Here is a 13,774-nt window from a genome sequence, read left to right as displayed (position 1 = left end):
CAAGATTGTAAATGATGACCTGACAGTTCATACCTCAAAAAATATTTCAGTATTTCAGTGTTACCCCCAAAACTTAGATGGTACCTTGGATAAGAGTTTGGTGAACGTAGTGCTTGTCATATTTTCTGTTGCTGCTTAGAAACCAGTAACTCTGATGATCATAAGTGTCTGAAGCCATAGACAAATTCTGTAGAGTAACTACTTTTTTAAAAAGTTATGTGCCATTTTGTCTCCTCTGTCCATAGTTACTCTTAATAAACATTGATTTCTCATGCTTCAAGCAAACTCAGTGACCCAGAGAGAACAGCGTAAGTGAGAAACAAGGATACAAAAAATGAAATTGATTGAAACAAGGAAACAAAGAATGAAATTGATTGATATCAGTTGTAATTATTAAAAACCCCACATCTCTAGTCATCTAACAGATGCTTCTTGTTGCACATTAACCTGTATATGTTTTGGTACATAAGCCTAATCTATGTTTTCTTTATCTGATGCATTAGAAAACCCTAGGAGAGAAGATCCAAGACACAATGGTAGGGCACAGTGGGTTAGGTCCACGTGACCTGCTCTCGCCTGAAAGCGGCAGCCTGGTAAGGCAGCTGGAGGTCAGGATCAAAGAGCTGAAAGGGTGGCTGAGAGATACAGAGCTTTTCATCTTCAATTCCTGTCTGAGACAAGAAAATGAAGGAACAATGAATGCTGAGAAACAACTGCAATATTTTAAGGTAATAAAAAAACAATCATAGTTTTCATAGAGAGACTCCTCTTTATGGTAGGATAAAATATTTGTCTTATACATAACATAATGCAATGCATGTACATATGTAATCATATATTCATACTTTCACCTTCATTTATGTACTATGTGTTCATTCATGTTGATTTTATTGAATCTTTACAACAATATTTATTCCTTAGACTTTTTGCAAAAAAGAGCTTTAGAGGGCTAATCACAACGCAGTTGGAAAAGCAATAGTATTCTTTCATTCTACTGACTTTTGTCACGAAAGCTTCACTCTGAATTTCACTCCCTACATCAGTTAAATTAATTACTGTGTTATGTGACCATCAGTTTAATAGCCTATTTCTCTGCACATATGAGTCAAGAATAGACTATTTGAGGTCACATTTGCAGAGGTATAAATTTAGCATACATGAGAAAACATTCAAGTTTGTGGTGAATAGATATGTGGAAAAAGACATACACACTATGAGATTTGCATTAATCTAGGCCACATCTTAAGCCTAAGCCTGAAGATTTATGGAAAGGAGGGAAAAGAATTGTAGTAACAATGCTATATTTAGATGGATGAGCTCCTTCAACTGAAGGCCAGCATTCGGCTTTGCAACTGACTTAATGGAGGTTGTATGTTTTGTTCCATTCCCCCAAAGTAGTGGGACTGTTTAGGAAAGAGGGCTATTAAGTTAGCAAACAAACCTGGCAGAACCATGCGATTTTCTTCTGTTCGTAGCTATCACTTCTAAATAAACCCTCACCTAAGTCATCATTACAGGTCACTTTACTCTGCAAGTGATCTTTGACCAAAGAATAAGAAAGGAATCACGAGTAATTGTTGAGCTTTAGAGGTAAAGAGGTTTTTCTCTTCCACTAGTACATCAGGGTGTCTAGGGCAACAGCACTGTTAAGGTGATGGACAATTTATTAAATACTCACCTCAAAGGGCATGGTGCAAACACTTCTAAACATACTTTTTAATACAAGCGTTCATGAAAACAACAGCAGAAAAATGGCCATCTTCCCAATTAGTCATTCTTTAACTCTTCCAATCATGAGGATTAGTGAGAAGGTTGTGTCAATGTAGGTAAAGTTGGTAGGGGTTTTTTCAGGTTCCTGAGCATGTCCATTTGAATGCAATTTTAAGTTTTCTTATGACATTTATATATTATTTTTTTTTACTGATTTGTGGTCTTCTGCTAATGGGAAAAGAAAGTCACACTGATTCTGTTTGTTCTATCAGCAAACTTCAAAGCTAGTGATTATCAAGGACTGTTGATAGACCTGCAAAACTTCACAGCAGTAGACTCGTGTTTTCCATAGGAAATGCTGGATGCTTTTTATTTCTGTGGAAAATTATGGCATTTATTGAAGCGCATAACTATGGATTTAAAAATCTAATTTCAGACAAAGTCATTCTTAAATACACATTTGTATATATATGGCTAAGACTTTTATATTTGTATATGAACAGAAATTCCATAGCAATGTTACTTATGTATTTGAAGTGTGCATAAAACTCTCAAATGAAATCTTTTTATATATATATATGATATGATGTCATGCCAAGAGCTCTAGAGATGTTAAACAGGATAGTACCACCCACCATGATGTAACCAGAGTATTTCATTACTTGGTTGATTATCTATTAATTACATAAATAATACATTAATTATTTTCAAAATGGTAGCCATTAGAGTATAAAAAATAATTACCTATCAAATATGGTGAGAGCACATCACTTTGTCATATATATTAAACCATCTTTGTCTCATTAAATCTGAAATCCACTATAAGTAAGTTTTCCATTCTTCACTGATCTCCTGGGGAAGTGTATAAAAGAGAAAATGGATATAATTAACAATACTGCAATGTATAATACATATATTTGAGAAAGAACATTTAGAACATTTTCAAAAACATTAGCTATGCCACTAGTAGGAAACCTGCTGGGGTTTAGTTTGACTTACTTTCCACTTAACTTAAGAGTTTAACCTTATTACTGCTTTCACTGTGGTAAGTGAATCATTGTTTCTTAATGGAAATTTATTGTGCTGCACTGTCCCGATTATACACACAGCCACACTACAGAGAGAAACATTGTTAATAGAATAAACTTAACAATGCTGTTGATTTTCATTCCGTAATGTTATATTTTAAATTACACTTATGCCTTAGGAACCACAGTTATTTAATTTTTCAGGTGTTTTCCTTTCATTTTGCAATTGGAGGATGAATTGAATGTATAGTTCACATGCGGTTGGGACCCAAGATGAGAACAATGTGGTGGGAGGAGGGGTTGTTAAATTCAGTAGTAGGAAATTATTTTTACTTCTTTGTTTTCTTTTATAAAAAATCGCGCCATATTAATTTGAGTGTTCTTTTTATTAAAGAATGTACTACTGTGTTACTTTTCTCTTGGGATATTGCTGTGCAATAATAATACTTAGCATTTCTATAGTACTATCTAGTCAAGGAGCTGTATATGCTGTACAAACATTAATGAACTAAGCCCCACTAAACCTGTAACGTAGATATTATTATCCCCTTTTTAGAAATGAGGGAAATAAAATAGATGGAAATTAAGTGACTTTTCCAGGTTTTCACAGAAAGTCAATGGCTGTGTTAGGGTAGAACCCAGCTACAGTGACCCTAATCTTTGGTGCTAACCACAGGGCAGCCCTTCCTTCCTTCCTCTGGGTTACTTCTCGGTATGTTCCATTTTCATATGTGACGAAAAGAGACTGCTTCCTTGCATTTACCACTGTTTCTTGTTTATTTTCAAAGTTCAAATCCGGGGGGGGGGGGGGGGGGGGGGGTTCCATTATTATTAGCTTATTTAGATATTAGAATTACCAGAATATTATTAGTTACGGTCACTACCCAGCTTATGTAAGGTCCTGTATTTCTTGGTTTTGTGGAAACTCTGTGGTATGCTTTGGTCATCCCAGTGATCTCTGTGCAACACAACGTGCAGCTGGTCTGCAGAGCCATTTTGTTACTTGTTCCACCACCTTTCAGTGCTCCTGGCTGCCTCAGACATTTTCATATTTAGTTACGAAGGACAGGCACGAACTTTGCTTCAGTCTATAGTGACACTTGCTGGCCATTCCACAATAGCATTAAGTGAGCTTCCAAGTGTAGCCTAACCCCGGCTCCTGTCAAGAAGGGGGAAAGAATGAACACAAGTTGCCCAGCTGTAAAGAGTGAAGCGTGGGTGTCTTCACCCTGGTTTGTTTTCTTCTGTTGCAATGTGAAAACCCCATGAATCTGGACTGAGAGAATCAAGAGATTGACTTAAAATTCATGAGATCTTCATAACTACGAACATACATTTATTTTATTTATTCATCCTTTTTATTTCTGTTCTGCCTTTTGAGTCCCTTGAGTTCATGTTTTCTAGCTTTTCACTGAAACGATGAGGACCAGAACCAGGAACATACTTTTAAAATGAAATACAAGATTCTCAGGTAAACACATAATTCTAACAGCTGAAGGACCTAATGTCATGAGACTAATAATTGACACAACTGATTTCCTAACCTAATGATGTATGGCAATTTTGTGGGTCAGGAGAGATTTGGAGCAGGAAAGAATGAGGAGCAATAATAAAAAGAATTCACATTCTTTCATGGAAGTTTTAGTAAATTTCATTTGACTAAGGTCTAGCCAGAATTTTGTGTGCTTGTTGGCTTCTAAGTAGAAGTATTCTGCCATATTTGCTTTTATGTGTTTGGGACTTCAAGAAGCATGCTGTTTTCTCTGCAAAATGCTCCTCCAAAAGACAGTGAGGGAGCCTAAATAATTAGTCATATATTTCTGTCACTTGCAATAAAACTTATGACTTTAAGTGTTCAATATAGAGAAATGACCCATCAGCATCAAAGGGGTAGTTGTTATGTCTTTGGCTCACAGACCAGCTACTCAAGAACAAGCTTAGACTTGCAAGTATCTGTCCATCTCAGAATCCCTTCTCGATCACGTAGAACTGGGAAAGCTTTTATTGCTTTCACTAGCAAGATTTATAAAGGATCCTGTTCTCCTCCTCCAAACAGAGTTTGGAGGGGGAACAAGATTTTCCTGTTCAGAACAGGATTTTAGCAGAGGTTTTCGGCTAAATGGTGTTCTTTGGCAACAATAATGTTGCATTTCATGTAGTTTTCTGATCTGGCTTTATTTGAAGTGATAAGCAACATGCTGTATATATTGTCATACCTGTCTCCTAAATCTCTGTTTGGGCCTTTAGAAAAGAGAGACCTGATTTTCAGCAGTACTGAAAGCTTGTGGTTCTCATTCACTTTAATCAGTGTGTACATCAAAGAAATCAGACTGCTTATTTGTACCAAAAAAATGTTGTAATCATAGAATGGTTTGGGTTGGAAGGGACCTTAAAGATCAGCTAGTTCCAACCCTCCTGCCATGGGCAGGGACATCTTCCACTAGAGCAGGTTGCTCAAAGTTACATCCAACCCAGCCTTGAACACTTCCAGGGATGGGGCATCCACAGCCTCTCTGGGCAACCTGTTCCCGTGCCTCACCACCCTCACAGTGAAGAATTTCTTCCTTACATCTAATCTAAATCTACCCTCTTTCAGTTTAAAGCCATTACCCCTTGTCCTACCACTACATGCCCTTGTAAAAAGTTCTTCTCCACCTTTCTTGTAGGCCCCCTTTAGGTACTGGAAGGCTGCTACAAGGTGTCCCTGGAGCCTTCTCTTCTCCAGGCTGAACAACCCCAACTCTCTCAGCTGGTCTTCATAGGACAGGTGTTCCACCCCTCTGTTCATCTTTGTGGCCCTCCTCTGGACTCGCTCCAACAAGTCCATGCCCTTCTTATGTTGGGGGCCCCAGAGCTGGATGCGGTACTCCAGGTGGCGTCTCACCAGAGCAGAGCAGAGGGGCAGAATCACCTCCCTTGACCTGCTGGTCACACTTCTTTTGATGTAGCCCAGGACATGGTTGGCTTTCTGGGCTGCAAATGCACATTGCCGGGTCATTTGAGCTTCTTGCCAACGAACACTGCCAAGTCCTTCTCCTCAGGGCTGGTCTCAATCCACTCACTGTCCAGCCTGTATTTGTGCTTGGGATTGCCTTGACCCATGTGCAGGACCTTGTACTTGGCTTTGTTGACCTTCATGAGGTTTGCACGGGCCCACCTCTCAAGCCTGTCAAGGTCCCTCTGGGTGGCATCCCTTCCCTCCAGTGTGTAGTCAGCACCACACAGCTTGGTGTCGCTGGCAATTCCTTATCCACTGAGTGGTCCATCTCTCAAATCCATGTCTCTCCAATTTAGAGACTAGGATGTCATGTGAGACAGTGTCAAATGCTGTGCACTATTCCAGGTAGATGACATCAGTTGCTCTTCCCTTATCCACCAACACTGTAACCCTGTCATAGAAGGCCACCAGATTTGTCAGGCACGATTTGCTCTTAGTGAAGCCATGTTGGCTGTCACCAATCACATCCTTAGGTTCCACGTGCCTTAGCATAGTTTCCAGGAGGATCTGCTCCATGATCTTGCTGGGCACAGAGGTGAGGCTGACTGGCCTGTAGTTCCCCAGGTCTTCCTTTTTTCCCTTTTTGAAAATGGGGGTTATGTTTCTACTTTTCCAGTCATTGGGAACTTCCACGGACTGCCACAACTTCTCAAATATGATGGATAGTGGCTTAGCAACTTCATCTGCCAGTTCTCTCAGGACTCGTGGATGCATCTCATCAGGTCCCATGGACTTGTGCACCTTCTGGTTCCTTAGATGGTCTCGAACCTCATCTTCTCCTGCAGTGGGCAGTTCTTCATTCTCCCAGTCCCTGCCTTTGCCTTCTGCATCTTGGGCAGTGTGGATGGAGAACTTGCCAGCAAAGACTGAGGCAAAAAGGTCATTGAATACTTCAGCCTTCTCCATATCCTGGGTAACCAGGTCTCCTGTTTCCTTCCGGAGAGGGCCCACGTTTTCCCTAGTCTTCCTTTTGTCACTGACATACCTACAGAAGCTTTTGTTGTTGCCCTCGATGAATCTGACTTTTACTGTTTGGAGTGGCTGGAATTCCTTTGTGGTGGTCTTCAGGTGCTCTCCTGCTGACCTATGATCCCTCTCCAGGCAGGCTCTGGGCATCTATTGCTGGCACTGCCATCAAACTGGTAGGAGTGGGATGGATTGAGGTTCCCCTTCCCTGGCAACTTTAGTTTAAAGCCCTCTTCACCAGCTTGGCGAGGCTATGACCGAGAATGTTCTCCCCTTTTTCTGACAGATGGACCTTATCAGCGCCCAGTGGACCAGGTTTCTTAAAACACGTCCCATGGTCTAAGTAGCCAAACCCCTGGCTGTGGCAGCAGTCCCATAACCATTTGTTGATTCACCAGATTTGACTGGCCCTTTCAAACCCCTTCCCTTTGACCAGGAGGATTGATGAAAAAACTACCTGTGCTCCAGAGACCCCTACCACCACTCCCAGGGCTCTGTAATCCTTCTTGAGTCTCCTCAGACTGCTCTGGCTATATCACTGGTGCCCCCCTGAAACAAGAGCAGCGGATAATAGTCAGTGGACTGTACAAGTCTTGGTAGTCTCTTGGTAGTTTTGGAAATGTTCTCCTGTTTAATATTTCTAAAAGTCAATGGTCTATTGAATTCCATAGCTAGTAATATTTGTAGACATTTCTGTTTGCCTTGTAAACAGTGTAAATTATCTGATGCTTGTAACTATTTCTAATAACTAGACTCACTTAGAACTGTATTTTTTCATCTTCCACTAAATTTGTGACTGAGAATACCAGATGATGCAATGTCATTTAAAAAAAAAAGTATTTCTCAGCACCATCTCTTATTTCTCCAATGCCTAAAGCAGCAAAACTTTTGGATTAAACAATATAGGTTGCATTAGTAATTAATAATCAATCATTTAATCAGTAGTTCTTATGATGCTTTCCATTTTAACTGAAAAGTTTGCATGAGTCAGCACTGTACATGTTACAAACAATTCAGTTAAACATAATTCTATCAAATAAAACACAAGTGAGTTTGGGAGCATATAAGTTTATGGCCAAACTGAAATCAAAGAAAAGTATTACCTTTGAGGAAGGGTTTAGAGACTCAGAGATTGGAGAAAAGTGCTGGCTGTTCCTACAGGTGCCAGGAATCGCTTTCACTACTGCATTTTGGCTCCTTTTCAATTTTTGGAATGATGTTCCTGGCAGAGCTGCAATCACAGAATTACAGAAATTCAATATGCATGTAACAAAAGTATGCAAAACAGCTTCCAATAGAAAGTCCAAAAGAAGTCAAGCAGGATTTAATCCTTTTTATACCTCTAAGATGATAAAAAAAAGTTGTGATAATTTTAATAAATTTCTCAAAACCAGTGTGAATTCAGAGCCCTAAATCTTCTCACAGATGAAGAAATGTTTACCCAAATTTTGTTTGGATTAAATTTTAACAAACAGGAGGGCATACAGTATTAAATCTTTTGAAAAACAAGTAGGATTCCAAAGTCAAATGTAGCCTGATGCCACCTATAATGGTTTGAAGCAAACTCAGACTAGATTTACATGACCCACCATCCCAAAGCAGTGCTTCTGTAGACCACTTAAATGAGAAGCCACCTCTTTATAGTAAAGCAGCTCTGCATATTTTTTGCAAAAAATGCAGTATTTTGGCCCAAATACAATATATAATTTTATATCTCTAATTTGATTTTAATATACTTAAATATCAATGCTGAATACTATACGCACACACACACACACACGGTATTCAAATACTCAGTATACTCAAATGTATCTTAAATTTTGATTTAATATACTTATTACTTACTGAAAGAAAGTTCAGTTTGTGTTTCAAAATGCTCTCCTTACTTAAGACAACACTAATACCATTTACAGTTCCCATTTAGTCTTAAATATCTCATCTGAGATAGTAGCTTTGATTCCATCATCCCATTTGGACTGTGAAGCTTAAGCTGTGAATTCTCTGAGGTTTTTTTACATTCTTACTAAGTTTTTCATTAATCAAAATCTCAAAATTAATCATGAACACTATCTGGTTGTCTAAAACCATTTTGCCCCAGAAGTGCTCCCTTTGCTGGGGGAAAGGAAGGGATGCAGAAGATCTAGTCACCAGGGATGGTTAGATCCAACATGCTGCAGGGTTCCACAGAGGTATCATGAAGTATCTGCATGCAGTTCTAATTCAGCAGTGGCAGTGGGCTTCTGGACTGAGACTGGAGTGTGGGATGGAGGTTGCTGTAGTAACAGGAAGAACCCTGAGTTCAGCAGAGCCCAGATACAGCAATACACTGTATCCTTTGTTGGGAGAATAGCCTAGTAGCTATTTTTAGGTTACTAATTCATATTTTCGTTCCTCCTACCTCTATTTTATGTACTGTCCCCTTATTTCTGGTGTACCAAGATGATTACCCTGCAGACAGCTTAGCCATATGGTAGAAGTACATTAAAACAGGCTAGCTTTAGGTACCTACATTGCAGAGATCTTGTCTGAACTTCTTTTATAGTAACTGGGGGGGAAGCACTTTTGGGATGCAATTAATCTGTTCTGTTGTAGGCATCTGGCTACAGAGATGTACTGTACCTCAGAATACCTACTTCTAAATGACTAGCTCAGGTGTCAAGTTCTCCATTAGCTCAGAAGAATCCTACTCAAGGAAACATGAGGAACGTCTTTAAGACTTGAGGGACTTGAAGATGTGGAGGCAACTGCAATCCCAGCTCAGAAAGATTTACTGCTAATATCTGTGAGGTTCTCCCACACTAACTATAGGCTTATTTATTTTCCGGAAAAGTTGAGCCCAAATTTCTGTCTCAGCTCTCCCAAATGTGCAATAGGGTGCTTATTTGATCCAGTGCCGCCTTGTTAACTGGAGCTGGTGAGAAAGAGGCAATGGGCCTCTCGTCCCTGTCTTTCTTACTGTACTGGGATGGTCTGCATTTAATTGTCATATCATGAGTAGGCTTGTAACACTTGAGGTCTGACTCAAGCTGACTAACACAGAAGACACCCTGGCTTACAGAGAAAGCTGTCCCAGACTGGCCATTACAAAGTAAACCTTGCAATTTCATAGTGACAAACAACTTATAGTTCCTTTCCCAAACCCTTTACATCAATGATATCTGCAGACTTTGGGCTATATTTCCGCTCTCAGTCATGGCTTCCTGAAGAGTCAGATGTGGAGAAGTGAAAATAGCTGACTTGGCTCCTTTTGAGAGAACATTCTCAGTTCCATCCCTTATTATTGTCATTATCATTGAAAATATAATTGATTTTCTTCTTTTGACCCACCCAAATGACTCCTTGAAAATGTGGCTGCTTATTGTCCTGCTATTGCCTTGAAGATCTATTTACTGCAAAACCAGAATCTTTCTCCTCTGTTACTGTCAACCTGGAAAGGGAAATAGAAAATGAGAAGAAAGCCAAAGATGACAAAAGAAAAAGACAAAGAAATATGTCCCCTAAAAGTAAGCCAAGATTGACTTGCACTAATTTACAGTGAAGGTTGGTACTTTGGTTGGCCTCTAAGCTTTATTTCCTTTGTTAGTGCTAACATGTGGAAAAACAAATACAATGTGGACTGGAAGTATGAAAGAATTAACAAAAATGCACTGTACTGTCTCCATTAAGGTCCACTTTGTACTACTGCATGTGATTATACAATTTATTCGATTGTCTATAACTGCCCCTTTGGAGCCATAGCACTGCATTTTCAGGTGCAAATCTCTCCGATATTAGTGGATTATTGATTGAATAGTGTTCTCTGGAGCCATTAAGTCCTACTAATGAGGTTTTTCTTTAATTGGTGGATCATTGACCTAGTAGACCGTTGCCTAATTTTGGTTTCAGTACTAGACAGGTTTCCCGAGTTTCATCTTTGCATGCAAGTTAATAGATCATAGTCCCAATAGGGAATAGTATTATAGACTGTATTAGTACCTTTACTCACACTAAAAATAATTTCATACTGCCAGGAAACCCATTGATTTTAGTAGAATTATTTGCAGGGTAAAGTGTAATTCAGTATGAGTAAGAATAGGAGTGTAAAAAGAACAGGCCTTCAGTATACATTCTGAAGTGTTATTGCAATCCTTATCAGGTATATGATGTATCACAAGTATGAGATGTCAGTCAGAAATGGGATTTGCAGACTGGCAACATATTACTAGAGACAGCAGAGCAGCTTAGATTATGCTTGCTTCATAAAGTCAATGGAAAAAAAGAAAAATGTATGTGGATTCCTGTCCTTTGCAGGATGATTCCCTTACTGGTCTGTTAGGAAAGTGCTGCATTTGCTCACCTCAGAATAAAACTGAAGACCTGGCCTGTAATCCGATGGATTTTCTGTGCATTTCACCAACAGCTGATGATGCTATACCATTTATAGTGCACCACCTTTCCCTTTATCACAGTGATGCTTATTTTCACGTTTTGGTCACAATGAGAAGAACCTCCTTACATTCTCTAGTCTAAGCTTTAGTGAAGGAAAGAAAGCCTGTTTTGTGCCCTTTTTGCTTTCATCCCATCTAGTCTTTTTACCCCAATCCTGTTGTCCAGGCAATGGAAGAATGGCAGTTGAAGGTGCAGTAATATGAGTAACGCTGAATGAGTAACGCTGAGCCTCTAAGACTATGGTATACAGTCATCTCATCCAGACATTTGGCTTTTGACAACACTTAGCTTTTTGACTGCCATTCACAGTTCATCTTGACCACATCACCTGCTTCTGTCCTCACCTCTAATTCTGGCCTTATAGCCCTGGGACTAAACTGTGCATGTCAAAGTCATGTCTGCCTACCTTGTTGTCCTGGTTTCAGCTGGGATAGAGTTAACTGTCTTCCTAGTAGCTGGTACGGTGCTGTGTTTTAAGTTCAGTATGTGAAGAATGTTGATAACACACTGACGTTTTCAGTTGTTGCTCAGTCGTCTTTAGACTATAGTCAAGGATTTTTCAGCTTCTCGTGCCCAGCCAGCGAGAAAGCTGGAAGGGCACAAGAAGTTGGCACAGGACACAGCCAGGGCACCTGACCCAAACTGGCCAACGGTGTATTCCACACCATGGGACGCCCCACCTAGTTTAGGAACTGGGAAGTGGGGGAGCAGTGAATCGCCACTCGGGGACTGGCGGGGTGTCGGTCGGCGGGTGGTGAGCAATTGCCCTGCGCATCATTTGTACATTCCAATCCTTTTATTATTGCTGTTGTCATTTTATTAGTGTTATCATTATCATTATTAGTTTCTTCTTTTCTGTTCTATTAAACCGTTCTTATCTCAACCCACGAGTTTTACTTTTTTCCCCGATTTTCTCCCCCATCCCACTAGATGGAGGGGAGTGGGTGAGCAGCTGCGTGGTGCTTAGTTGCTGGCTGGGGTTAAACCACGACACTTGTACAAGAGGCAAGTTAATGGTAATTTAAAATTTAACATATTTATGCAAACACTTGCCTAAAACTTATTTACGCAAGTAAGATACTGGGGTAGGCTAGCCTCTTTCAGATATGAGTGAGCCTATCTCATCACAGTGCTGCCTGGCTCTGGTTGATTCTGCTGCAAGTAACTTCTCTTGGGGACTGCTAGTTTTGTCTTGAGCTGAAACCAAAAAATATGTGTCTGTGTGTATGTTTATGACTAAGACATGGCAAAAGAATGAAAATAATATTTTTATGTTTTAATGACATATCCAGTCTGAGGATGCGTTGCTTTTTTGAAATAAAAGGAGGAACATCATTTCTAGAAAAGCCTGCTTGTTGTCCTTGTGCATATACAGATACACATGAAAGCATCATAATATATTTTCCTCTGTTTACCCTGGAGCAGCTCAAGCTGTACATTTTTGAATCCAGGCTAAATTTGCTTCACTGACACACACACAAAAAAAAGCCAAAGGAAATCTCTTTTTCCTTACTCATTAGATCTGTTTATTTTCCCTTTCCTATCATCCTGCCTGTCCTGAAGTCTCCAAAAGATTAGTCTAATTTATTTTATGTTCACTGCTTTCCCATAAAAAGGTAATACCAATGCACTGCAGGATGGTTTTTTTCCTGTAATTCAGAATAGGGTAAACTCTCACTAAATTTCAGAATATACCAGGCCCATTGCACAGGGACAGCAAAAATGCATGTATACCAGCTGTGGGGGAACTAGATTAAGAAAGGGAGTAAGTATAATATTAGCATCTGAACCTCAGCCTGAGGGTTACAGGTATTGATGTACAGCCATGCAAGGAAGTTTTCTGTCTAAAACCTCTTATATAGCTCTGAGGCAGGATACAAAGTTTTGACAGTTTTAACTGTTCATTAAATATGGTTGAAATTCTGATACCTAAAGTTTTTAGGCAATTGGAGGGGGTTTCTTGGCATCTAATGTGTGATGTATGTTAAGAAACATCTTGATTTCTTTAAAGCTGTAATTCTAAGCGAGCTCCAACAACTGGAAGTAAAGTTCAGCCTAACTTATGCCCTACTTGATTTTGTAAAGTTTCCACCTGTACCTCAAGTCATTTAATCTCTTGAATTTCCACGCACATTCATTTGAAACTCTGCCCAGTGTGGTGATCTAGCAAAAATTTCAAGTTTGTAATGTCCACTATAGGCAAATGAATTTTGGGGTAGTGTGATTCAGGAATCATTACAAAAGCAAAACATAGCACTGATATTTATCCTACCTGTCTGATGCTTTCCCTTCTTTTCTTTTAGTGTTTTCTGGGGACAAAAAAGAAACCATAGCAAATTGTGCTACTTCTTTCAATATTTCTCCTTTGGATCTTTTTTTGCTGGAAAGAGAACTTCTCAAATTGAATTAAAAGAGGGCACAAACCAAAGGCATTTATAAACACAAACAGTGCCAGACTAGAAAAATGGATCCTCCTGCCATCATGTCTGGCTCCTCTGTCTGAATGACTTGGCTTATCCCCTGGAACCAAGTTAACCCCAACTTTGCAGTGTGTAGTAAATAGCTCTAAAATATTTCAGTGTGAAAATGAATCTAATTAGTGCCTTGTATGAAACATCATTAAAATAAGGCTTGGAAAGGCTAT

At 39.5% G+C, this 13,774-nt stretch overlaps 1 protein-coding gene across 2 annotated transcripts in view; it reads left to right on the top strand.

The window, feature by feature from the left end:
- AKAP6 (A-kinase anchoring protein 6) overlaps window positions 1-13,774 on the top strand; it is a 291,172-nt gene that overhangs the window by 239,941 nt on the left and 37,457 nt on the right. For both annotated transcript variants that reach the window (XM_049825778.1, XM_049825777.1), the window contains exon 11: window positions 504-728. In XM_049825778.1, coding sequence (XP_049681735.1) covers window positions 504-728 — 225 coding nt within the window. The remainder of the gene's footprint in view (window positions 1-503; window positions 729-13,774) is intronic.

This window comes from Accipiter gentilis, chromosome 22, assembly GCF_929443795.1.
Source record: "Accipiter gentilis chromosome 22, bAccGen1.1, whole genome shotgun sequence".
Taxonomy (NCBI): domain Eukaryota; kingdom Metazoa; phylum Chordata; class Aves; order Accipitriformes; family Accipitridae; genus Astur; species Astur gentilis.
This window is presented reverse-complemented; position numbering and strand designations above follow the sequence as displayed.